General features: G+C 47.6%; 1 protein-coding gene across 1 annotated transcript in view; it reads left to right on the top strand.

Annotated features, from left to right (window-relative positions):
• The window catches only part of LOC121458960 (protein THEMIS3-like), a 38,147-nt gene extending 16,768 nt beyond the window's left edge, over window positions 1–21,379 (top strand). Inside the window, exons 3-4 of the mRNA XM_041668402.1 lie at window positions 14,817–15,290; window positions 20,188–21,379. Coding sequence (XP_041524336.1) covers window positions 14,817–15,290; window positions 20,188–21,209 — 1,496 coding nt within the window. The 3' untranslated portion in view covers window positions 21,210–21,379. The remainder of the gene's footprint in view (window positions 1–14,816; window positions 15,291–20,187) is intronic.
• The last annotated feature ends 6,352 nt before the right edge of the window (window positions 21,380–27,731 follow it).

Below are 27,731 nucleotides of genomic sequence, written 5' to 3'. Positions count from 1 at the left end.
GCTGCTGGTGGTCAGTTTTCCAGGCCTTCTTCCCTTTCCAGGCTTTTTAATCTCCTATTTGATGCTGGACCAAGGCAGACAAGCACTATGACCCTCAGCATCTTCATCAGTAGTAAACGGGGTGTGACCTGCAGAGCGGTGGTTGGTGGCTGGGCTGAACCAAGCACGATAAAGGCCAGTCTTCCGGTAGAGCCCAGCTGCTGGCCGATCTCTGCCTCCACCTGTGCGCCCCAGGGCTGGTCTCGTTCTTAGTCATGTGTTCATCACAGCAATAGAAACCCTAAGGAAGACACGGGGCGGGGTAAAGTGGGGAGGGCCGTGACTTTTCCAGGCAACTTGCTACGGCTTCGGCCGGCAAGGAGCAGAGCCCGGGAGTCCGTTTGCTGGGGTGTTCTAACACCTTACAGAAATCTCCTTGTCCACCCTTCGACCCCCCGCATCGCAACCACTCACACACACCTTCCCAAGGGTGCCAAGAGGACAGTTTGTCAGATGATCCCCAAGAGCCCAGGGGAGACTAGCGACAGTGTGGCTCTCACACAACGTCTTACCCTGTCCGTCACTAATGACCGTTTTGTACATTATACTCACCCATGAGACGTTCTCAGCCACATCACTGTCCCTCCCAGCTCACGCCACACATCCGTGAAGTACAGTTGCTATGGGGACCGGCAAAGGGCTCCCAGAACAGGTGCCAGCGCAGGTGGTGACGAAGGTGGGGCGCACCTGCTGCCCTTCCCATCTGGAAGCTTCTGGAAGCCCCACCCCTCCACCCCGCTCTGCTGACTCTACCAGGGTGCACCTTTTCTAGGACCCAGTGAGCGTGTGCTGGGCCTCCTTGTCTGACTGAAGAGAAACTTTGCTGGGGAGAGCCCAGCAGGTGGATGCCCAGACATCAGTCCTGTAGCGAGTTAGGAAAATCCCCACTCTCCCCTCTTCTGTCCTTGTGCCTTAGTTGGGGTCTCTATTTCTGCCACGAACACCGTGACCAAAAGCAGCGAGGGGAAGAAACGGTTTGTTTCAGCTTATGATTGTAGTCCGTCACTGAGGGGAGCCCTGAAAGCAAAGGTGGGGAGGGGACGGGGACGGGGACAGGGGGGGGGGCGGGAACGGGGACGCGAGGGGGGGCTGGAATCATGCTGTTTACTAGTTTGCTTGCTCCTCGTGGCTTGCTTCTCTTACAGCCTCGGTAGCTGCAGCTCAGAGGTGGCACAGCCCACAGTGACCTGGGTCCTCCCATGTAAATCATCCATGATGGGGGTATTTTCTCAGCTGAGATTTCCTCTTCTCAGATGAGTCCAACTTGTGCCACACTGACAAAAAAAAAAAAGCTAATTAACATAACTACCACACCTTGAAGATCTCGAATTGGATTTAAGGGACTGTTAATAGCGAAAATAAAAATCCTCTTTTGAAAATTATGGTGAGCGTCTGTTGGATAATTTATGAAACAAAAATTGCTCCAGGGTTTTAAGTACAGTTTATTTTCTTCATTTATGTATTCTTTATGGAGAGGGAAAAAAAAATGATGCTGCCCAGAGCGGCTGTGTAAAAACTATGTTTACAGACGTACTCTCCTAAGGTGTTGGTATACTGTTAACACACATTAAAGTCACCCAGTAACAAACTAAAACTATATCCTTTAATTAGACGTCTTTCCCCAAACGTGGAACCAGCACGGGGCATTGTTCCTACCAGGAGCTACCCTTGGGCCCAGGTGAGTCTGAGTGCCAGAAATTCCTCGCTTGCAGGCAAAGGGCTCAGAGTACCTTGCTGTGGTGACAGCGCCATCTGGTGATCCTTCGCGTTATTAGGGAAGCGAACGGCCCTGAGCATTCTTCCGCGTGTCTGTCCCCAGAATCGTCCTCGGCCGTCAATGAAATTGGCGTCTCCCCAGGGTGCCATAGGAGTGTGTCTAGGGCTCTTCTGCAGGTAGGGAGGAGAGGGTAGGTTTAAGACCTAGCAAGAAGTTTCATCTCTCTGGCTTAAGTAAAGACGTGTTCGTCTGCCTGGGTTTTCTACGGAACCAATTTACCGGCGAGGCCAGGAGGAAAAGCCACCTAGCTTTTCTGGGTGACAAGAAAACAGTAGCATTAGATAGGAGACCTTTCAGAATTGTCAGCTATGCCCGAGGCCTGACGCCTGGCTACCTCTGGGAATAGACATCTCAGAGAGATATGTCAGAGCGCTCCACGCTTTAATGTTTCTGTCAAAGAGTGTAGGTCAATGTCAGCGTTCTTGAATGCAATATTTATGGGCCTCCCTCTTGCCTGACATTATCTTGTTTTCAGGAAGACATGGCCAGCACTGTCTGAGAACACACTCTGTGGCCTTTAGATTTGATATGCTCCCACTTGAGTGACAGCTGGATTTGTTAATTGTGACTGCTGTGGACCTGAGAGAAAAATCTAATAAAGAGATTTATCGATCGATCCACTTACAAAGGAGAGGCCCGGGAACTCCTTGAGACACCAAATGAGCTTGAGGCCTCTGGCAGAGAAGACGAAGAACCATCTGAGGTACTCGATAACTCTGCCGCTCGCCTGGATGGGCACTGAACGTCTGATTAACTTGGTAGACATTCAGGATTTGGTATAAGTACATAGAAACAAAATCCGCCACACTTGGTAGAGGACTGGGGATGCCAAGCTGTCTTTGGAGAGGCTGGAGGTTAGGAACTTCCCTTCAGGGGCACAGATCTCAGCTCTCTTACAAGCGTTATTATACTTTCTGTTCACAAGCCCCATGTACTTATTACGTAAAGTGAGAATAGAACACACGACAAAAAAGATCACCGCTATCGCTGGCGGTAGCTCACAACCGTTTCCAGGTGTTTTATGTTTGTTAGTTGAGTGTTTTTTTTTAAGTGGGGCTTGGTTTTGTTTCTTCAGTTCTTTAGTTCCCCTTCCCTCTTCCTCCTAGATTTTATTTTTCTCAATTGCATGCAAAAACACTTTGAGCCCCCCCCCCCAAAAAAAATATTAAACGGGAAGTCCCAGAAACCAGCAGTGCAGAAGTTTGAAGTTGCCTGTGGCTCCAGTGTGCTGGCCTCCTGTCCCACCCCTGCCCAGGATGTAAATCACGCTCAACCCAGCTTGTCTGTTCCACCTGGCAGGCAGTGGATTAGCTGCTCCTCAGGTTAGCTCATAAAATGCCATAGTCTCACGCTGATGAGTTCTAACTGGCTTTTTGCACAGGAATAGCTTTAGCGAGCCAATGAGAAGCTACAAAATGCTTCTTCTAAATAAAAAGTGAAAATATATTAAGGGAGACACCTTATCCATGAAAGTGTTCTCGGAGTATATTTCAATATATTCAATATCAGAATAATTTGATATTGTTATTGGTCATTTCTGTTATTTGGTACTAGAATGTCCCATAAAGGCTTGGTGAAGGTTTGATCCCAGCTCTTAGCACTATTAAGAGGTAGAACTTAGGGCTGGAGAGATGGCTCAGCGGTTAAGAGCATTGCGTGCTCTTCCAAAGGACCTGAGTTCGATTCCCAGCAACCACATGGTGGCTCACAACCATCTGTAATGGGGTCTGGTGCCCTCTTCTAGCCTGTAGGCATATATGCAAACAGAATATTGTATCCATAATAAATAAATAAATATTTAAAAAAAAGAGGTAGAACTTAGTAGAAGAGTTGGGTTATTGAGGGGGTTTTGATGGGGGATGTTGAAACTCTAGCCCCTCTCTTTCCTCTGTCTTTGTTTCTTGGGAGCTGTGTGATAAACATGTTTCTCGACCACGAGTCCCCACCACGCCATGCTGTCTTCCTACAGGGCCAAAACCAACAGTGGCATAGACCACAGGCTAAAACCCCAACAAATGAATCTGATGCTCTTTGTGTAAGCCGGTTAACTTCTGTATCTTGATTGAGTAGTGCAAACCACTTCATGGTTTCAGGTCTCTGCTGCCAAGCCTAAAATAAATCCACCACGGGCAAAGGGGAGTGCTGTAACAGGTCAAATATAGGTCTTGATAGCAGATATCGCTTTATTTCCCCTGTGGTAACACAGTAGCTCATCACCAAATTCTTTGTAAATATCATTTTAATGCCACACCTTTTGAACATAGGCAAAAATATGCTCAAGCATATATATATTAAAATCATCCCCAAAAGAGAAGGGTAAATTAGGACTGTCTTCTTTCTTGCCCTTATCAATAACATTGTGATACCAGCCTCTGTACAAAAATCTGCCTCAGTATCAAATTGTTGCCTTGGGTCGCAGAGGTAAAACAGCTGCACCAAAGGCGCAGACAGGCCTCTGTCTTCTGCTTGCTTTCCACGAGGTACCATCAACACTTCCACGTGTGATGTTGAGGAAGCTCCTGAGTTCTCAGCCTGGGTCGCGGTCCACCTAAGTTCAGTGAGTAAGCCAATCCCCCGGCCAGGCTCCTGTTGAACGTGGTATTCCAAGCTTGAATCTCTAAACTTCCTCTGGTGTTTACCTGTGAACAACTAAATAGAATAAGTACGGGGAGAGTCTTCCTCTTTATTCTCACTCGTCCCCGTCCTTTTCCATGGGCAGGCCAGGTATTCTTCCTCTCAAGCCCACGCTCAGATCCATCCTTCCACACTTCTCTGTACTGAGCTTTGCAGAAGTCTCTGGAGAGCTGAAGATTAGCAAAACAAGCAGGGATTTCTTTCTTTCTCTAAGTGCTGGCTTGGAACCTCAGCCTCACATGCCAGGCAAGCAAGTTTCTCCCCTGCACCTCACCTCCAGCCCCGCTGATCGCTCTTTACCGCACCGTATCTATCTCCTCTCCAGCTGTCTGACTTCTCCCCAGCCTTTAGCTGTGGTCTGTCAGGTACCGGATAATCCTGCATCTGGCTCCGCAAGACCTGATTCATTTCTCTAGAATAAAACGGAATGCTGTTTTATCTTGAAATGTGAGTGCTTGGAGCTGGCCAGATAGCACCATGGTCAAGAGCACCAGCTGTTCATCCAGAGAACCCAGGTTCTGTTCTCACGGTGGCTCACAGTTGCTTGAAAGTCTAGTTCCAGGGGATCCAACGCCCTCTTCTGGCCTTCATGGTCACTGCACTCATGCAGTGAACAGAGATATGTGTAGGCAAAATGCTCACACACATTAAAAAATATTTTTCAAAAAGATTTGGGAGCTCTAAGGAAGGGTACTCACTAAATAGTTATGAATTATAATTATGTTCATATGAACTAACACAACGGCTTCCTTGTTTCCCCTTCCCCTTTCTCCCACTCTTCCTGTTTTCTTCTTTCCCTTTTCATGTTGTTTCGTACACACACACACATACACATGCATGCACATATATGCATACACAGATACAAATACACATGTATATATATAATGTATATATACATATACACACATATAGAGACACACACATACATACACAAACACACAGGCATGCGTGTGCACACACATACACATGGGTATACATATATACATACATGTATACACACATGCACACACATACATGTGCACGTACATACATATACACATACATATATAAACACACATACATACAGACTCACGTGTGCACGCATGCACACACATACATAAACACACACAAGCATATGCACACACACACACACACACACACACACACACACACACTTCTTTCTCCACCTCAGCTCTAAGTCCTCCAAAGCAGCCGCTTTGTTAGCTCTTTCTTCTGCTTTGTTTCCATATTCCTAAGTAAAATGCAGTCTTTGGTTTCCACTGGCGTTTGAACTGCCTGTGCCTACTAAAATCTACAGGTTCCCAAGTAAGTCTTCAGCCACAATGCCCAGGATTTGCATGTGTGGACATTAAATCAGCTCTAGGTGGCTTACACTGACTGATGCACCCAATATTTTGAGAATTGTCGCGCTGTATCGTATAGGGAATAATAAGAAATAAAAGCTGTGTGTGTCCAATACAGATGCAATGTTTTCCCGGGTCCTCAGCCATGGACGCACACTTGCAGGTGAGGAGGGCCACCTGCACCGGCATGCTTGATTTCTGTCTCACGTTTGGATAGTTTCTGTTTCCGAAGGCAGAAATATAAACCTCTACCTTTCTACTCTCATCTACATAAACACACACAGAGGATTTACATAGTTAATAATTATTCAAGCTGAGTCATAGAGTATAATAGTTACATTATTCTTTTGTAACTTTTTTTTTGAGGGAAGGTCTTACTATGTATGCCAGGCTAACCTAAAACTCATTGTATAGCCCAGGTTGGCCTTGAACTCATGATCCTCATCTTGGCCTCTGGAGTGCTTGTATTATAGGTGTATACCACCATGCCTGGCTGCCATAGCTCTTTTGCTATAGTTTTTTTTTTTTTAATCAGTTGCTAACTTACGCTCAAATCTTTGCCATTCCTATTCCCCAGTCTGCTCAAATGCCACAGGCTGGCCTCTTTCGTCCTTCCTCCTTGGGCCTTCTCCTAACTCAGCCCTCTCCACCCTTGGCCTCTTCCCTGGCACCCTCCTCACCTGCCTGCATTTCTCTCCCTAGGCGGATTCCTCGATTCTCCTCATGGTCCACCCTCTGACTTGAGGAGGAGACACCTCTTAGTAGCTTTCTTAGAAAGAATGCATGGAAAACAAAATCTGGGCCCTGTACCCGTAAAATGCCCTTGCCAGTTATGCCACTGAGAGCCCACCCTCGCCTCACCACCCACCCCTCGTCACTCCCAAAGTGCCTGTCTCCAAATACCACTAACAGATGAATGGGGGTAAGTTTCCCAGCCCTGAAATCGGGGGGCACATATTGAAACCGCAGCAGCCTCCTGTGCAGATTTTTGGTGAAAGGGTGGAGAGAGCCAAGGGTGAAGAGAGACTGCCGTAGTGGCCAAGAGCTGGCCTGGACGTGGTAGAAATGGTAGCCTTAAAGAGCAAAGAATAAACTCAAGAGTTTAGGAGATCTTTAGGAGATCCACTAGAACGTGGGGATGGATTGGATGAAAGTGAGGGCCCTAGCCCAGTCCGGGCCTCTGACTTTAGAGCTGGGGGGTGGGGGGGGGGGGGGTTGTGCCTTGTTTGTTCCCAAAGGAAGGAGAAAGACTGGTTGTGGGGGAAGGTCAAAGCTCTCGGCTTGCAGTTTTCAGAAGAACATACCTGAAGATGGGGGAAGACGCTGAGTGGGTGCAACCACTGAAACTCAGATGCCACATTTGTGAGACAGATTGAGTAAAATAATCTCAGTGCACACACACACACACACACACACACACACACACACACACACACCATGCACAGCCACTCCCCCGCCTGCCAACACCCTGAGCTAGGCAGTGTCTCTACGGACAGATCTGGAAGAAACAGCTGGGTAATAACAGAGTCAAGGGAACTCAGGCAATCCCCCGAGGAGGAGAAAGCGTGAGATGGTGACTTCAGCATGCCTGAGCCTTGAAGGACATGGTTAACTACTGAATTGCGTGTCTATGGAGAAAAGAAAGCCCCTGACAATTTGCTTCTCTGGGCACTTTTTGTTGTTGTTGTTTGGTTTGTTTTTGTTGTTGTTTTTTTGGGGGTTTTTTGGGGGGGTTGTTTTTTGTTTTTGTGGTTTGGTTTGGTGTGGTGTGGTGTGGTTTTTCGAGACCGGGTTTCCTCTGTGTGGACCTACCTGGCGATTGTGAAACTCGCTTTGTAGACCAGGCTGTCCTGGAACTCACAGAGATCTGCCTGCCTCTACCTCCTGAGGGTGGGTCTGCGCCACGCCCGGCTGACTCAAGCTTGCCCCCTAGTGGTGGAGTCTGTCTTATGGGAACAAAGACCCATCTGAGGGCAACCATGAAATTCCTTCCCGCCCACAGTCACAGGTAGAGAGTGACTGAAAACCCAAAGGAGAGTCTTCTAAAAGGCAGCTCCTATTGCCTGCCACATACTGTAAGTGGGTGGCTGGATTTGGCCAGTGAGCGCAGTGTGGGAGTGGAGGGTGGGGCGAGTGAGATGTGTTTGCGCACGCGCATCTGTGTATTGAGCCACGACACTGTGGAGCAAGAGCGTTGGCTCGGGCGCTAAAAACACTCGGGAGGCAGAAGCAGGCCGATCTCTGTGAGTTCGAGGCCAGCCTGGTCTACAAGAGCTAGTTCCAGGACAGGAACCAAAAAAGCTACGGAGAAACCCTGCCTCGAAAATCAAAACAAAACAAACACACACACACACACACACACACACACACTGCTCTTGCAGAGAACCTGAGCCCGCATTCTGGGTGGTTCACAATCACTTGTGTATGACTCCAGAGCAGGGGATCAGGAACCCACTTCTGACCTAGGCAGACCTATATTCAAGTGCTCAAACCCACACACATACACACAATGGGAAATCTTCTAAATTTCTTTTGGAAAAAAAATTGGCTTGCCACACTGAACCCCACTAATAACGTCGTTAGTACATGCCAACAATTTAAAAGTCAGTTGGACATGGTGGCTCATGTCTTTAAGTCCCAGGAGGCAGAGGCAGGAGGATTTCTGTGAGTTTGAAGCCAGCCAGGTCTGTATCGTAAGACTGTCTTGAAAATAAAATATAAGGAATTTAGAAGCCCACTGGAAACTAATGGTATCCAGTTGACAGGTGATTCTGTCATGTGACATCTGTCATGTGACATGTTCTTGACACATACTGAAACAGTCAGTAATGTAACTGTGGGGGGGGGGAGTTAAAAAGGAGTCCTCTGTCTCTGCAATTCTCCGATTCTCTGGGAGGCGCCAAACACGAGGTCCCAGGTTTGCCCACGAGTATTTACAGCGCACTGTGGCTCAGAGCAGTGAACCCAAACAACAGGGAGTACCGGCCAAATTATGTCGTTCATACAAGAAGCAATTTGCTGTCACCTTTTAGTATAAGATTGGGTGGGTTCCCCCAACTAATTTCTTTTTCTCATCAAGATAAGTAAGTTTTCTGCCCCACTGGGTATCAGGCTAATTTCCAGCTTCTCTGTGTATTAAAAATGAATTTAGAAACTACAATCAGATTAAAAAAGGGGGACGTGGTGCTTACTCAAACAATTTTGCCTTAAACAATTTAATTTTCAAAACTGCAGCGTAAACAAAAAGCGCACGAGACGGTTTTAATTTTCAAATTACATGGCTCTAAAAAAAAAACACCGCCCGGGAAGTTGGAGGCCAGAAAAAGTCCTCGACTGTGAATCCTAGCTAATCGTGTGGGATGATGTTTGATGAAGTTCTGCTACTGAGGTGCCTTTTAGAGACGGTACTAAGTTGTGCCTCAGTGCCGCCTAGACACAGCCTCAGTATGATTTTCTCGCAAACGAGGAAGCCGTCAGCTTGGTTGCGCGGTATTGCTAGAGCATTGCGCTCATTTAGCGTAAGACAAACTACGAGAAATACAAAAACGGGTGAACATGCTGTGGCTAGCTTTGTTCAGGAGGGGAAGGGATCTGCTGTGCGCTTATTACAAAGCAAATGGAGCCACACCAAAGAATGAAGACCACGGGTGGGTTGTGTTGGCTGGAGATCACGTGGTTGGCACGTGATGCTCACACAGTCTTTTCCTCTGTTCGTTCCCGTGCCCTCGATGTCACCTGCAAACTCAGCCCCTGACACACGTCACTAGTACGGTTGAAATCGTTCCCTCTGGATAGATCATTGGCAGCTTCTCTTGCCATCTCATAGCTTGCTCCTGATCATTAAAGTCTGCATAATATTCCGAGCTAGAGCCACGCCCATACTTGCTAAACTACCTCCGATACCTGAGCCAAGTGTTTATTTTTTAGCTACAAATGAGGGTGCCGGGGACAATGTGTATGCCTGGCTTCATGGCTAATGACTTCCTAAGGATACATTTCCAAACACAGACCGATGTGTCAGGAAATGGTGCACACATTTGAATTTTCCCCTTTACTCATACAGCAATTTTAGCCAAAATGAAGCAAAGCGCAGCTGAGCTGAGTGGTGGATGCAGAAATTCCCCTGCACCCCTGCCCTCACATGCACGGGATGTTCCCTTAGTAACCCCAGCTGGACACACCGCAGTGACACATTGTCTCCGGCCACAGTCTGATATAGGATTCCCCTCTGAGTGCTGTGATTACCATTAATGAATAAAGAAACTGCCTTGGCCTGTTGATAGGGCCGAACTTAGGTAGGCAGGGAGGTCTGGACTGAATGCTGGGAGAAAGAAAGGCAGAGTCAAAGAGACGCCATGGAGCCGTCAGAGACAGACATGCCAAATCTTTGCCGGTAAGCCACTGCCATGTGGTGGTATACAGATTAATAGAAATGGGTCAAATTAATATAAGAGTTAGCTAATAAGAAGCTAGAGCTAATGGGCCAAGCAGTGTTTTAATTAGTATAGTTTCTGAGTGGTTATTTTGGTTCTGGGTGGCCGGGACAAACAAATGGGCCCTCCTCCACCAACAGTCTACCTTCCCTGGGCACCATAGTTGGCGCTGTCCATTCTGACAATTTTCTGCTTAGAATGGTGTTTATCAGGAACTAGCACCTCACACTGTGAATGACTAAATCTTCCTGCTGTTAAGATACAGAAAATTCAGAGGCTGTCATTCCAACCAGCTTTTAAAAAGTAGGAAAGTTATCCACTCGCATGATTTCAGTTCCAGAGTTGAGCCCAGGTGCGGTGCGGCACACTAACAGATGTCACCAGAGACACAGGTCCTTCCTTGTTGAGTTCTGCCATTTCTGGACCAGTTGAACTCCCTCTCTCTCAGTTGCTGGACGCTGTCCAGAGGAGAGAAGTGGATAGAAGACAGCATTTTACAGTCTCCCCCAAACCTGAACGGCAAGCCCAACAAGCTATCCCTTCCTGAATCAGCAACCATCACCAGTTGTGATGGCCTTAGGCTATCTGGTACCGTCTTTTGGAGCCAGGAGGAGAAGGAATTAATTAACCAAACAGAGCTGGATGGGTTAAGATGGAAGGAGGAAAGAAATGATATAAGAAAGAAACCTAAGCACCTGCCAGTAAGAAACAGGTGTAGAGCACTCAGAGAGGGTTCGTGCTGTGCAAACTTCTACACTGTTAAAAACAAGGCATCTGTTTGTGGTGACATGGCAGAGAGTGGGAACCCCTGACGCCAGGCTGGCAGAGATGAAGAGACCATAGAACCACACTAAGATGGTGACTGGCATTCAGTAGGTACTTAATAAATGTTCTCTGCTGCCTGGTGAGCTTTGCCAAGATCCTTTAAATGCCAAAGTTTAAATGTTACTAAGATTTTCTTGACTCAAGCATCCCTACTTCCTTAAAAGTATTGATAAAGAAACAAGAGATAGGGCCCGACAGTGCCTGGGGCTGCAGCATCCTGGTTGCTTCTTCACCACGGGGAAGGGTCATCATGGCTCTGGGACAGAGCAGCATCTAGGAACTCCTGCATTTGATGGAGTGGACACAGGAGCTAGTGCCGCATTTTCTGCAGGTTGGCATTTCCCCCTTGCTGAGGTGAATAACTCCTTCTGGTAACAAGGCTAGCAATGTCAAGTAAACAGCTTCCCAGGACCCAGACGGGAGCTGTTCAGAAGAGAGAGGGCAAGTGCCTGCCGATTACAGTGATTTCCACTACATTTTCCTCTTTCAGACAGTCAGCCTTTGCTGAAGGGTCTTCAGCAGGACGTAGGCAGCCAGCAGCCCTGTAGAGGAGGGAAAGGGGCATTTTAAATGTAAGTGAGGCGCTGAGGGCGGGGAGGCTAGGCAGCTTGGTCAGGCTTCCTCTGACTAGGATGCTCCCCTGGGCCTGGTTTCTTCTGAGAAGCGTTTCCAGGATTGCTAGAGTAGGCCCTTGATGTCTGTGCTGTCTTTCAGCTTTACAGAGCCTATTTTGCATATAATATGGTTCGCTCTTTTCCAGTGTTGAACCCGACTCCTTGATTGTTGATAGAGGTTTCTGTCCCACCTGGTCCTGCAGCTGTTCCGTCCCAAAGAAATACACAGAAGTCTACATTAATTACAAACCGATTGACCCAGTAGCTCAGGCTTCTTATTACTTAAGATTACTGGCCATCCATCTCCTCTGGAGAACTGTGTGGTTGACTCTCTTGACCCTTTAATCGGGGTAGTTGCACGGCTGCTGAGTCATGGCTGTTCTTTCTAAAGGATTTCACAGCATTTTCAACCCAGTCTATGGTTGAGACAGGATCTCTCTACACAGCCCTGGCTGTCCTGGAACTCACTATGTAGACCAAGCTGGCCTTGTGCTCACAGAGATTTGCCTGGCTCTGCCTCCAGAGTGCTGGGACTACAGAAGTGTGTCCCTAGGCCCAGCTTGTCTCTTCACTTTCTTGATAGAGAGCTTTGATATAGAAAACATTTTAATATTTTTGAAGAACAATTTATTAGCCCTTTTTCTGTCACTGTTGCCTGAGCAGTTAGTGGGAAAAGCATTGCTCTTTTGAAAAAAACAAAAAACAAAAAACAGAGAAGTGTGGTGTTGCACACCTTTAGTCCCAGTAGCAGGGAGGCAGAGGCAGAAAAATCTCTGTGAGTTTAAGGCCAGCCTGGTCTGCAAAGTGAGTTCCAGGACAGCCAGGGCTACGTAGGGAGACTATGTCTCATGAACAAATAAATAAAGCCAGAGAAAAATAATCAATTTATGAAAATCAAGAAAACAAAGCTACCTGATGCCATGATGGGAACCGAAACCCTTTCTCTGTGATTAGCTTCTCTAAATACTGAGTTATTTCCACCACGTCTCTTGGTACAGGTTAAATGTCAGTTGCTGCTACTGAGTGTTTGAGACGCAGCTAGCATGTCAGACAGACTGAGGTTCAAGCTCTTGCCTGTTCCAGAGCTCTGTGTCCTGAGATCTGAGAGGCATGTTTATTAGAGAGGTCTTTTCGGTTCCAAGTGACAGGAAAGTAATTTAAAGCAGCTTAGCTAGAAAAGGGAAATTACTGGTTCATGTGGCCACCACACGGAAGTGAGGAACCGTGGCTTTAACTAGAGGCAGATCTCTTCTTTCCTCCTTGTTTTCCTCTCTACTGTGACCCGGATGCTCATTTCCCCACCCCCTCTGAATATGCCAAAATCCCAGCCCTCGCTGTAATGGGAGGCGGTGCCTTTAAGAGGTGTTCAGCCACAGTCCTGATGATGGTTATTTGTTTCCTTATAAAAGAGGCTGAGAGAGCACCCTCACCTTCCATGTGATGTTATCAGCGAAGACGAGCACCTATGAACCAGGAAGCAGCCTCTCCTTAGACAGTCTTTCCGTTGGCACCTTGATTTAAGACTTCTCAGCCCTTGGCACTGGAAATAGCGTCTTGGGTGGCGTGTTTATAAACCGCCCAGTTTCTAACAGTGTGGGCAGTAAAAATCCTCCGCGTCTCTCATTCTTTAAGTATCCTGGCTTTGGTTTAGACTTCCCTTTACCAGTTGGCCCCATTCCTCTGTATTGTGTGTAACTTCCTTTGTGTGCAGGGCTGGTGAGGGGCGGGGTGGTCATGAGCTCTTGTTGCATAACATCTTACCGTATTGTCCAAGTCCCAGTGATTGCTGCTAAGGTCTCTTTGGATCAAGTGCCTATCTCTGAATCAGTCTCCATGGCCAGGGAGAGGGACCACTCTTGACTGATGGGTCATTGATTTGGGGGACTGCTTGTGTGCAGTAAATCCACATAGACACATAGAACATGCCCTAAACACTGTGAACACACAATTGAACATGTACATGCCTGGTTTCCTTTAACAGTCTCTGTTAAATTTGGTAGGATGTTTCTCATTTGATAAGGAATTTTTTTTAGATATAAATGAAAACATTGTACTCTTGTAAGATAAAGACTTTTTGACTCATGGAAATTTCCAATAGAAAAAAAAATTTTGACAGAATTTTGACATTGGGGGTGGTAACTTTATGGATGGAAAGAAAGTTTATGTGTGCACACAGTGGGACAAGAATAAAGACCAGCACACAAAAATAATAAAATAAGAGTGTTCATGATTCATCTTTCAGAAAGCAACAAGATACAAAAATGGTAATGAACGTGGCTTTAAGAAGGGAAGCCCAGGCTAGTATAATACCGCATGCCATTGAAACCCTCACTTGGGAGGCAAAGGCAGGCAGATTTCCATAGGTTTGAGGCCAGCCCAGGCTACACAATGAGACTCACTCAGAGGGAGAAGGGGGGACTTGATCCAGGCTACAGTGCCTGTGGGACCCGTCATGGGGCAGACAACCACATAATCGGCAAGCGCTAGCATTCCCCCCCAAGGCCGCCACCAGTGCAGTCTTCAGACAGGACAGGAACAGAGGGGTTCTGGGTTCCAAAACTGTGAGCCCAAAAAGGCTAATCGTCTCATTGATGTAAGCTAAACAGAAATACGAAGCCCAGAAAGGAAGGTCTGACTGTTGGGTGAGAAGTGTCCATGTTTGGGAATGACCCAGTGTGTCTGTATTTGGGCCCGTGATGGGAGAGTGACAGGACACAGGGGGCAGGGAACAAAGAGCTAGGAACAGGTGTGGTCTGAATGACAAGAAGATACCAGGGAATTCCCAGCACAGGAATGGCAGCTAGAGATTTCGTGGTGGTCTTTGGGAAAGGGAGAGACTGGAGGCACAGCAGCCTTCTCGACGGGGAAAGGCACTTGGTTCTGATTTGCTACAGAAGACGTAGGATGGAGAAGACCCGGTTTTGAGGGAGGTCTAGACACTTGGTTCTGATTTGCTATAGAAGACAGAAGACATAGGATGGAGAAGACCCGGTTTTGAGGGAGGTCTTCTGTGCCCTTAGAACCCAGCAGGGGAGAGAACAATGGTGATAGTCATCACTGTACTTCCAAATGGTGCAGGGTTGGAGGCACGGTCCCTCTAATCCTATGCATGCTAGACCCTGCACATTCTGTTCTGTTATCTTCTCAACAGGAAACTTCCAGCTGATTGCAGATCCAGCTTCGTTTGAAACCGTGGCTGACTTAGTCCGTTCTGTCCGACTGCCCCAGAGTCCCGAGACTCACAGAAGTCCTCCCTGTTTCCAGAACTTAGTTCCCATCTCCACAAATGATTGGCCCCTGATGCTGAAGAAAAGAGAAATGCTATCCTTAATCGGCCTCGAGGAGAGTCATGGGAGGAAGCTGCTGCGTTGTGAGGTGAGGAAGACGGACCCTCCCCTGAGGCTGCTCCTGCCCATGAACTGCCGGGGTCACTTCCAGGAGTGCCCGGATGACCAGTTCTACTCCATTGACACCATCGTGAGGTGGAAGCTGCTTGCAGGGAGGAAACGCAAGGTTCGGATGGAGGCAGGATACCGTCTGAGGCTTCTTAACCCCCTGGTTCCGGCGCACTTTAGTGGCCATCTAGTTCTGCACCCCTACTTCTCGGTGAAGGCATACCTGCCAGGTAAGTGGGGGAAAACAGTCTGGTTCTGTTGCGAGAACAAGAAACCTTGAGGCTGAGGTAATTATAAAGAAACGAGCCTTTATAGCTCCTAGCCTTGGAGATTGAAAGCCCAAATCGCAAGGCGCCAACTTTGGCAGGGACTTTGTGGCAGGTGGCAACATGGCAGAGCTCTTGCAAGAGAGAAAGACTACGTCTTTGCAAGACAAGAAGCCGCGGCAAGGAGGCAGTATAGCCGTTCTTTAACTTGACGGGTGCTACTAGAACTAGCTCCATCCCGCTGTGTCTAATCTCACCTCTCCAGGGACCAGGTTTTCGGAACAAACACTCTTGCAGGACAGGCTCAGATCATACTCAAACACCCATGCCGCGGGCAACAAAAGCGAGGACGCTGCCCCCTACAGGCATAGAAGGGCATTTGCTTCAAGGACTTGGGCTGAACAGCAGTGGCTGTAGACTGTGCAGGCAACTTGCCAAGGTCCAAAGATTTGTAAATCGATGGGTTGAGGAACCCCAGGAATAGACGCAAAGATTCCATTTTCAGAAAGTGGTCACGTCTTACCGCACTGGCTCCTCGTCTTGATTTATGGAAAACTATTAGACGCTTGAGACACCCCCCCCCCCCCGTGATTTATCCTATTAGTTACACATCCGCTCCATCCCATGGCCCATTATTATATCCTTATCATCATACGCATTTAAACACACTCCTGCAGTAAACCTAAGATGCTCTAATTTGATTCCCTTAATAAATATCCATACCATGTCGACAGTCAGATGGACCGTAAGCAGATAAAAAAAAGAGTCTCTCCTTTGCGTGGATTTATCATTGATATATTTCCTTATATGTCATCATAAAAGCTAGTTCCTCACCACCCATTAATTTTATGGTTTTGTTTATAGTCCACGGGAAATCCAGACTCCAGTGCACTTTTCTTTCTTCTCGTAGACTGCACCGCATTACGGTTCTTTGCAGAAAGAAACGCCGCGTTATGTTCAGTGTGAATTTACAAGAGCCTTCAGATTCCGCCTGCTGGAAGATCCCTTCCAGTTGGCAAGGCTTGTAAAAGACTAATTTCACCCCGTGGCGGGACTCGAGGAGGCGTGGTTTCCTTTGTTGTTGGGTTTCCGACGGAAGTTTTGCTTTGGCTTGTCTAGCTTCGGCTTTGCTTATCAGTTGTACGTAGAACTGACCGCGACACGTTCCCCCCAGTCCTCACTCCATGACGTCTCCATAGTTCATGTCTTTCATCCTTCACCTGCTCAGTCTTTCGAGCAATGACAACAGCTGTGAGTATCACAGGAGCGGTTGGTCTAGCCGTCCCCAAGGGGACCTTGGGGGTAAGGACTCACCTCCAACCCAGCCTTCTTCCTAACCCGTTCTTGCTGAGCCGTTCCTTGCTTTGCCTCGCTCTGGCTTCTGAAGCTCACAGCATACAGCTTCTACCAAGATGAATGGATTTTGTTTATCGCTAAAACTATGAGGTTGGACTGAGGCTGTGGTTTGGTGGCAGATCATGTGCTTAGTATGTAGGATGCCCTGGGTCCCATCCTAGCAGTGGCTCAGGGTAAGAGCACTGCGTTAAATTCCCAGCACACAGGGCAGTTCACAATGGTGTGTTAACTCCAGTTCCAAGAGACCTGACGCCCTCTTCTGGCTTCCGTGGGCATTGCATGTATGTGGGGCACAGTTATAAATGCAGGCAAAACACCCATATGCATAAAATTTTGTTTAAATTATTTTAAGTGAAAATAAATAAAGTGGAACTGATTTTCGAAGAGACAAAAATTGAAATACCCTTCAGTTTTAAGTGTACTGATATTTAATTTTTATTTTAATAAACAAAGCTTGCCTGAAGTTCAGAGAGTAAAACAGTCACACTGGCCAGCCATACAGACCACGCTTCAATAACTCACACCTTTAATCCCAGTAGCTACACTAGCTTGCCATAGAAACTGGGTGGTGCATGCCTTTAATCCCAATGGTGCATGCCTTTAATCCCAGCCCTAGAGAGGATTATAAAATGGGAGGAGTCAGCTCTCAGACACAATCTCAGGCTGAGATTCCTGGAGGCAGAATCGCCATTTTGGACTGAGGTCAAAGTAAGAGCTGGCTGCTTTGCTTTTCTGATCTTCAGGTTGAACCCCAGTTTCTGTCCCTGAGTTTTTATTTAAGTTTTCATTTAAGTGTGACTCTATCCATGTCCCTGTCAGTCTGGCTGTTTGGGAGACTTAGACAACAGGGTCATTTGAGCCCAGGAGTTTGGGGATAGCCTGGGAAACAGTAAGATTCTACCTCACAAAAGTATTCTTTGTAGAGCTGAAGAGACGTGACTTCGCAGTTAAAAGTACTTGTTGCTCTTCCAGAGGAGCCAGGTTTGATTCCCAGCACCCATGTGGCAGCTCACAACCACTGCAACTCCAGTTACAGGGGTCCAACATCCCTTACTGGCCTCTGCAGGCACTAGACATGTGTGTGGTACACAGACATATATGTAGACAGAGCAACCATACATATAAAATAAATAAATCTTTTAAATTTTATATTTTTTACTTTTTAATAAATTTTTAATTAATGTCACCCACAGATAAAATGTGCAACGCATTTGAACAAGCCCTTAAGTCCTGGGCTATCAGCACCATGCACTGAGCTATCTAGATGACAATGACTGTGGACCAGGCTATGGCCTAAAACACTTAACTGTGGAGTTAGTCCCAGAAGGACTAAGTTTGTCAACGATTAAGGCCAGGTTCCTATAACAGCTTCTGAAATTGACCTAACTTGGTATTACCAAGCTGATAGAGATCCCTGAACAGCAAAGCTAGCCTTTGGCACAGGTTTCTGGCTAGAGTTCTCAGCACCAGAGTGAGGCCAGGGCTATCTTCTTCACTGGGCAAGAGAGGATGACAAGAACTTTGTGACACAGGTTGTAACTGTGGCCAGGGGTGCTGCGTACATCAGCTGATGTGAGCTAGACTTACCAAATAGTGAGGCCAAGAGAGACGGGTCGCTGGTTCACAGCACTGGCTGCTCTCCCAGAGAAACTGAGTTTCGCTCCCAGCCCTTGTCTCAAGCCACTCGCCTGTAGCTTCAAATCCAAGGATGCAAAGCCTGGCTTCTGTGGGACCACAGACAGATAGGACATATATTCACATATTGCACACATGCATATAAACATAAATAAGTCTTTTTTTTAAAAAATGAAGTGATTATACTAGAAATTAACTGAGAAATTGAAACCACGTTCACTTGCTTTAGAATAACAGCAATAAACCTATTTTAGCTTCAAAAACTATTATTGATAGGCCAGCAAGCTAGCTCAGAGGTTATAAAAAGGATACACGTAAAGCCGGGTGATGGTGGCACACGCCTTTAATCCCAGCACTCGGGAGGCAGAGGCAGGCGGATCTCGAGGCCAGCCTGGTCTACAGAGCTAGTTCCAGGACAGGCTCCAAAGCCACAGAGAAACCCTGTCTCGAAAAACAAACGAAAAAAAGGGATACACGTAGTTAAACCTTCTGGTCATTTTCACATTTTAATGCTTAAGGGAAACCTGAGAGGGGAGGGCTGAGAGGCATCTGCTTGCTTCTTGAACTGTGTAAATATTCTATCCTTTCAGAGCCTTCTCAAAACCATCGCCCACTTGGACTTTCTGAACTTTGAAAGGCTACCCAGAGACCCTCCTAAAGCTACCGCCTTAGTAGTCGTGGGTTATTGTTTTCATCCTTAAAGATCATTTAAGCCAGGGGAGTGAAAAGATGGCTCAGCAGTTAAGAGTACTTGCTGCTCTTGCCGAAGGCCTGGGTTTGGTACCCAGCACCCACACGATGGCACACAACTGTCTGTAACTCTAGTCCTGGAGGTTTCAATGCCCTCTTCTTGCCTCCACACATGGGGTACACTCATACATGCAGCCAAACACTCGTGCACATAAACAAAAATACTTTTTTTTTTAATTTAAGCAAAAGAAATCTCCGCAAGCCTGTGCTCCCAGCGCTTGGGAGACTGAGGCAGGAGGATGCTGAGTTCAGGCCTATAGCCACACTCTGACAGACTCATACGCATTCTTCTGAAATACGGTGATGTAGAAATACGTCTGTCTGTGCCTTCCTTTCTGGCTCCAAACGGATCCCACACCCCCATCCTACTCTAGAAACCGTCATTTCGTTCTAGCCCTTCCATGCCCCTCGTCATACAGCCCAGAGGCTGGACTGACCTGTGAAGGTGGTATCAACACACATTTCTTCCATCACATAGTAGTCAACCAAGAAACGGAAGTTCTCAGAGAACTCAGGAACGTTAAAGAGGACGAGGGACTCTCACCTACATTGCCGCCCAGGGCTCCAACCAGGCTGTGCGGGGTTCTGCTAACTACACAGGGAGTGTAACTGTTTTCTGGGGCTGTCTCCCATGCTCTGACCAGACATTTTTGTTTTCAATCTTGTATTAAGTTCTTCTCAAATGACCTGTTTTGGAAGCCATGTGATTCTTCCAAGAGCTGTCGTAAGTCTTATCCAAGTCTTAACCACAGACGAGAACAGTAAGAGCTCCCATTGCCGCCTGGGGTCTTGGTGGGGATTGTGGATGCGGGATGGCGATGAGCTGCAACACACTCAACTGTGTGCCCGCTTTCTAGTTGGGCCCCTCGTGTCCTTTATGAAGAGTGTAGATTCACGATTGCGTTCACTCCGCGGTACCAGACACACTGACAGATCCCGCGGCAATTGAAGGCTGGAACCATCCTGCTGGTAGAGTCATGTGAACATAGCAAACCTCTTGGGTAACATGGTACAGTCAGTAGGAGAGGGTTATCGGTTGTAGACACAAGAGAAAATGCATGAATCCGTTAGCTGTGCTTCCTTCCAAAGCCTCATGCTGTATCCCTTTTGACTTTCCCAGGTTCGGTCCAGATCAGCATCCCCTCCGATTTGGACATCCATATCACTGAGATTAGCTCCTTGGCTTGTAAGCCCTTTGCACTGATGACAATGAGAGAAATATACGGTATGGACGCAAACAAATTCCCAGTGAGAATCAAAATAATGAGTGTGAGCCTGTCGGAGAGCAAGGCGGTCCCAAAGCCTTTGAAGAACGGGCAGCTCTTAACCATCCTCAGGACAGAAGAGGTGAAAAAGTTCATTGCCACGGAAATTTCCGAAGGGAAGAAAGGGAGGTGTTTTCTCATCCCATACACCTATCAGGGCCTGATACTTAGGGGGGGTCGCTATTTTAATGCTGTTTCTGATGTCGCGGCAGCCATGCAACAAGGACAGCTCTGCTTCCAGTCTTCCAGGGACTACACCTCCTGCGTGGAGCCGTTTGCATCTTTCTCAGCCAATGAGAGCTTCCTGGCTCTGAAGAAGAGTGTGGTGTCTGCGCAGATCCATAATGAGATACACCGGGTGGAGGTCCTCAAGTGCCTGAACCTCACCACCAAAGCCCACGTCAAGCTGCCCTTGTTTGCAGAAGGAGAGTTCCGGGAGTTGTTTGAGGATGCTGGACCAGGGACCATGCAGGAGCTGTGCCAGATCCCAAAACTGCCGTGCCACGTCAGAGTGGTGGGGCCAGATACTTCCATGGCTAGAGACCCTCTGTATGGAACGGAGGAGCTGAGGGTTGAAAACATTATCGTGGAGCAGTGCCTCATAGCCAAAGACGAAACTTTACCAGGGGTCTTGGATTCTGCAGAAGACATATACCAGGACTTGCCAGAAGCCACGTTTGAAATCCCAATTGAGAAGTCAAGCTGTGAGGTGTTGGTGATAGAAGAACGTTTTTGGGGAGCTGATGTCGGAAAGGAGAGATGCACGACTCTCCAGACCATCCAGGAGATCACTGAGGAGGAGATGCTCACCTTTAGTAATTGCCTGATATTTCCTTGCCCACCGCCACCCCTTCCAAAGCCCAGAAGTCTGTCTTAAAATAGAAAATATGACTATTAGACCTTGCTTTATTGACAGGATGCAGCAGCATCAACCAATCCCTCAGGAATTGAGTATTTGGGGTTCACTGGAACCGATGTGGGGGCTCAGAGGAAATCAGGGGTGTCACCACTACTTGTTATTCCCACCTCTCTCATACGTTTGCCATAAGTTGTGTTAGCATTACGTTCCTGTGACAGAATGCCTGAATAATAAATTCATGAGGAAGGCCGGGCGGTGGTGGCGCACGCATTTAATCCCAGCACTCTGGAGGCAGAGGCAGGCGGATCTCTGTGAGTTCGAGGCCAGCCTGGTCTAGAAGAGCTAGTTCCAGGACAGGAACCAAAACCACAGAGAAACCCTGTCTCCAAAATCAAAAATAAAATAAAATAAATAAATAAATTCATGAGGAAAGAAGGTTCATTTGGGCCCACAGGTTCAAAGATGTTAGTCCATGATCACTTGGCCCCACTGCCCTTGGCCTGTGGCATGGCGGCACATTACAGTGGGTCAAAGGTGCCCGCTTCATGATAAGTGAGAAGCAGAAAGGCTCCACCTCCCTTTTTACATGCCCCCCGAAACCAAACTCCCTTCATCAAGGCTTCTCCTCTCCTTTAATAACTTATTGAAATTTACTTGATGAGTATTGGTGTGAAGGTGTCAGATCCCCTGGAACTGGAGTTACAGTTGTGAGTCGCCATGTGGGTGCTGGGAATTGAACCCGGGGTTCTCTGGAAGAGTAGCCAGTGCTCTTAACCTCTGAGCCATCTCTCAGCCCCAAGTTCTACCCTCTCCCAATCGCACCATGAACCAGAGACTAAGCCTTTAACACATGAGCCTTTCTGGGACACCTATCCAGACCATCGCAGCTCTGGGAGACAGGCTTTTCCCTTGGTGTGCATGGGAAGCTGGCCTCTGATGTTGTGGTATGGCCACAGTACTCCTCTTTTAATTAAAGTGAAGTTCTATCTATTCAGCAGGACCATGTGTTTGTCATTGAACACGATTCTCCCTACGGCCCTCCATTTGGAATAGCTGCCTCTCACTGATTCCATGGTAACAGCACCCTACCCAGAGTACACACTCCAACTAAACTCTGTTGGACGGATGATTGAGTGCCCACTTTGGTTTGTTAGCACCTACGTCAGCCCTGGGTCGGCCTCCTTATCCCTCTGTTAGGAAGGTGCCATCACCCCCAGTTGCCCAAGGCAGACACATGGAAAACTTGCCCTTACCCATCCAACTAATCCGTCACCGTATCCTACCAATTTCTACAATTCCTGTCAATCTCTCACCTTTCACCTTTGCCCAGTCCCATCTCAGATCCCTGCCTCAATCCACGTGCTCCCTTTGTCATTGTTATTCTCCTATCAAGTCCAACCACCTTCCTGTCGGTTCTCCCCATTCTCAGAAGAGCCGGGTCTTTAAGACCAAGACATAAAGAGAGAAAGCAACCAAAGCCCTTGGGGTATCTCTGCTGCCTTAGGGTGAATCCCAGCTATCTGGAACACTTTCTAGGGGTGTTCATACACTGCCCTCTAGTCTGCATCGTTATTGTGGGAACTGCAGCCCCGAGTTGATATCCCTGCCCCCATTTGAGGTGCTTATCTGCAAGGAAAACATAATAAATTCCCTCTGCTCCTGGAGCGGGGAAGGAAGGAATTTTGAGTGCATGGTGACCGTTCCTTGATCCCTGCCAGGGTCAGGTTACAGTCCCTTCGCAGCCCCCTTCTCATTTGGTGCCATGGTATAAAGCCAGCCCCAGCAAGACAATAAAAGAAGCTGTTTCACCTCAACCTCGTGCTCTGTGCATTCATTCAACCTGGACACCCTCTACTGAGATTCTTGGTTCCAGCCTGCACTGGCGTGGCAGTTACCTCTCCCCTCTACCCCTAGCCCGTTTATCTGTCACTCTACGTTCAGGATGAGGCCAACTCTCAAGTTCTCCAGCCTGGCTTTGAGCTGAAGCTCACACTACAGTCTTGCCTGCACTCCTCTGCTTCCTTAAAACCAGTTTAGTTCCTGCTCTGACTGCTTCGGAAACATCCTAGCTCGGTGGCTAAGAATGCATGGACTGCAGTTAGTTATGTATCCCCAATGATTACACCCCCGTAGTGGCAGCTCCTCCTCTCCGGAGCCTTGTGTCCACCCTGCAAACTGGATGCTACCGACTCCCGTTGACTCAGCGTTATAGAACTGAAGGAGATGACCTAAAAGTACACAGTACAAGGCCTGTAGCAAAGTGGGCAGACACTAGACAGGGGCTCGGTGAGTGTGTCCCCATCGCTGCTCTGCGGTGGCTGAAATGAGAACTGTCCTCCATAGGCTCAGGTATTTGACACATGGTCTATCATTTGTGGCGTTATTTGGAGATGTCATGGGACCTTGAGGAAGGGCCTGAGTAATGGAGGAGGGTCATCTGTCTATGTGTTACTCTCATTGGTTAGTAAAGAAAACTGCCTTGGCTTTTTGGTAGGGCAGGATTTAGATAGGCGGAGTAGACAGAACAGAATGCTGGGAGAAAGAAAGCATAGTTGGGCAGACGCCATGGAGCCAGCCGCCAGGTCAGACATACTGAATCTTTCCTGGTAAGCTACCACCTTGTGGTGCTACACAGATTATTAGAAATGGGTTAATCAAGATGTGAGAATTAGCTAATAAGAGGCTGGAACTAATGGGCCAAGCAGTGTTTAAAAGAATACAGTTTCCATGTAATTATCTTGGGTAAAGCTAGCCAGGAGCCAGGCCGCAGCCCGCCCCTCCTATCACTACACCTGAGGAAGTATGTCACTAGGGACCGACTTTGAGAGTTCATAGCCTTGTCCCACCTCCAGTTGCTCTCTCTGTCTCATGTTTGCAGTATAAGATGCGATCTCTCAGCTTCTCGCTCCTGCCGACCACTCAGACAAGCTTCCCTGCCAGAATGGACGCTTTCCTCCACAAATTGCTTTTGTCATTGCATTTTATCACAACAGAAATATAACTACTACGTAGACACACCTACCCCCTTATTCAATGGCACAAAGCCACTGCTACAAGAGGACAGCCTCCTTCACTGAAGTGAGATTAGAGAGTCAAGAACTTGGAACTGGGAGAGAGATGGTGGGTCTGGGGACACGGATCCAGGGACCACCCTGTAGAGAGAGAGCCAGGTGCTATGCTGCCGCTATGTGATTGCTGGAGCTGCCTTGCTCTAAATATCTATGCTGAACTCCTTTTGGCAGAAAGGGAAACAGAAAACCCAGTTTGTCAGTCTGGTGAGAGGTTTAAGAACAGAGTAGGAATCTGGAAGAGCTTTGGAGACCAGCAGCGTACTGGGAAGGTCATCCTGGGATGAATATGAAGAAGCCAGGAAACGGGGGAAACAAAACAAGATATCTAATGAGCACATCCTGCTACGAGCCACAAGGCCCAAATCATCAGGGGCCTCTGGTTAGGTTAGGGTCAGCAAACCACAGCAGGTAAACCAAGTTCGTTGAGTTCCTGTGAGCCAAAAGGTAAGGCTGGTCACTATGACTTTAAATGGTTGGAAGATAATCCAAGGAAGAAAAGTATGTTGTGACATAAAAGTTACTGAAATTCTTGTTTTAATAGATGCAGATAATTTTTTATTTGTTGCAGAGCCATGCCCATCTATTTGTGTATGTCCATGCTATGGCTTCTCATACTATAATCTAGAGATGAACGATTGTGATAGGGACTTAGTCTACCAAGTCTAAAATATTTACCATACTGTCTTTTAAAGGAAAAACTTACCAACACAGTCCTGGACCAAGCTTCAGGACTGTGCCAATCAGAGAGCAAGAACCCTTCGATTATTTCTCAAGGAACAGGAAATCCAAGGGTCTCAATTGGTCTCTCTGTCGGTCAATCATGCTCTTGAAATCTCTATGGCAGAGTCACGGGTTCTTACAGCTGGAAGTTGGTTGCAGATTTAGACATGGTGCCAAAGTGAGCCAGGCGGGCGGGGCACAGACAGCTCCTGCCGCAGGGAAACTTCTCTAAGTGTGCTCCCGCTGAGCAGCCATCAAGTTGCGGCACGTGAGTACGTGCAGAGGGGCAATTATGAAGAGTAGCTCCTCTGTAATAAGGCTATCCCGTTAGGAAGGATCTCCTCTGGGGAGGGGAGAGGAGGGGAGCGCAGCGCCAGGCTCTTTCTGCTGAGTGGGCTGTACCATCACATGCAGGTAGACCAGATGAGGTGCAGGAAAAGTGCCGGGAGCCGACTCACAGAGGCAAGGTTTGAGCAAGCAAGAAGGGGTGTGAGGAAGACAAACTGTAGAGACCCAGGGTCTGGGGAACCCACTGTGTGCAGAACTACCTTCCTCAAAATTCTAACATCTGAAACACTGGAGGAAAGAGCAAGAAGAGAAAACCGAATTTGCCAGTCTGCGAAACCTCGTAATAAGAGAATGCCCAAATTCATGGTTGAACCTAAGTAGCATGGGCACCTATCTTCAGTCCCGGAAGAGAATGGGAGCCGGTCTTCTCTCCCTTCTAGCAGAGAAGCAGACTTGGTCTCCTGTTTCTTGTCGCTCACATGCCGTATTCACACAGCTCCTTTACATCATCTTGACTCCCTGTGGGGGTTTAGAGAGCAGAACTCCGTTCAACCAGAAAAATCTAATAGGACAATGACAATGAACGAAGGAGGAAAATGAAAAGTCCAAGGAGATCAAATAGAAGGACGAATAAATGTGTTAAACGATGCTCATCTTGGCCAGAAGTGACTTTGTCCCTAGGTTTCTAGCTGCAGAGTCATAGATCAGAGCTAAGCTTTTGTGTTTGTCACACAGAAGTTTCCTGGCATTCTAAGGAAGGGGAGGGGAGGGAGCAGGAGGACAGGAGCCGGTGTTCCTTTTGATCCCCATAGAGATGAAAGGAGACTGTTTGAAGGAGGGCAATGATCTTGGCTGGGAAGATGGCTCAGGCTATGAAGTGCTTGCAGGCTGAACGCAAGCCCCCAGAACTATATATAATGATTGAGAACTTTTGTTTTTATTTTTGTTTTTTATGTCTATGAGTATTTCGCCTGCATGCATGTATGTGCTCCACATGTCTACCTGGTGTCAGAAGTATGTGTCGCATCCCCTGAAACTAGAGTTACAGGGGATTGTGCACAGTCAAGGGAGTAAGTGGGTACTGGGCATTGAACCGCAGTCCTCTGGAAGGGTTCAGGTACTCTTGACCACTGAGCCAACACTCCAGCCCTCTGATTATTGGTGGAGGGCCTTGGGGATTTGGGGGGAAGAATGTTGTTGGGTTTTGTTGGTTGGTTGGTTGGTTGGTTGGTTGGTTGATTAGTTGGTTTTGGCTTTTGATTTTTGGCTTTTTTTGAGACAGAGTTTCTCTGTGTAGCCCTGGATGGCTGTCTTGGAACCTGCTTTGTAGGCCAGGCTGGCCTCACAGTCACAGATCACCTGTCTCTTCCTCCTGAGTCATTTCAAATTAACAGGGGAATATTCCTTTTGGGGGGTAGTTAATTCCAGAAGTAGTCAAGTTGACAACCAAGAGTAGCCATCCTACACACACACGGGGGGGGGGGGGGGGGGGGAGGCGGATTTTTTAATGAAGGAGAACTATAACTTCAGTTGCTATTTTTTTTTTGTTTTTGTTTTTGTTTTTGTTTTTCGAGACAGGGTTTCTCTGTGGCTTTGGAGCCTGTCCTGGAACTAGCTCTGTAGACCAGGCTGGTCTCTAACTCACAGAGATCCGCCTGCCTCTGCCTCCCGAGTACTGGGATTAAAGGCGTGCGCCACCATCGCCCGGCAGTTGCTATTTTTTAATTTCAAAGAAGATCTTGAATTATTTTCTCACTAGAGAACATGGATGTTGAAGTAAGAGGAAGACATTCCGGATGGATTGAGGAGGTAGTGGGTGCACAGATATGAGGTAGCATGGATAATAATTACATCCTGTGTTCTATCAAAAGCACACATGCCACCTGGGTGCGAAAGCAAGCACTCTTAATCCCAGCACTTGGGAGGCTGAGGCAGGAGGACATCAAGGTTGAGGACAGTCTGTGTTACACAGTGAAACTGTCTCAAAACGAAACAAAAAATAGTATGATCTGCTATGTCTGGAAAGTGATATATGAGCAGTCAAAGAAACATCTGGTATTTGAAACCAGAAGAGATGGCTCTGGGCCTGTTCCTTTCTCTGTGTAGGTGCAGGCCGGGCTAGCTGGGTGGGGAGACCTTGAGTACCCTGTGGCCCTGTGGAAGTGGTGTAAATTGACCTGCCTCCCCAAACCTCCGCTCCTGTCTGATGCTGGGCCTTAGTAAGCTGGAATAGGAGACCTGCTCTCTTCCCTCCTGCTTGTTTTTTAGTCATTGAGACAGTCGCACTGAATAGTCCAGGCTGACCTGAGACTCTCTATCTAGCCCACATTGGTCTTCTGCTGGCAATCCTCCTGCCTCTGCATCCTGAGTGATGGGATTGTAGGCATGCACACTCATCCCCGGCTCTTTCAGCTCAACCTTCTCTAAGTAGGCTCTGACCCGGGACCTTTTCCTAAGTCAT

This window comes from Microtus oregoni, unplaced genomic scaffold, assembly GCF_018167655.1.
Source record: "Microtus oregoni isolate MIOR12 unplaced genomic scaffold, Mior012 000018F_ref0000195, whole genome shotgun sequence".
In the NCBI taxonomy this organism is placed as follows: Eukaryota; Metazoa; Chordata; class Mammalia; order Rodentia; family Cricetidae; genus Microtus; species Microtus oregoni.
Note: the sequence above shows the minus strand (reverse complement) of the source record. Positions and strands in the feature narration are given on the sequence as shown.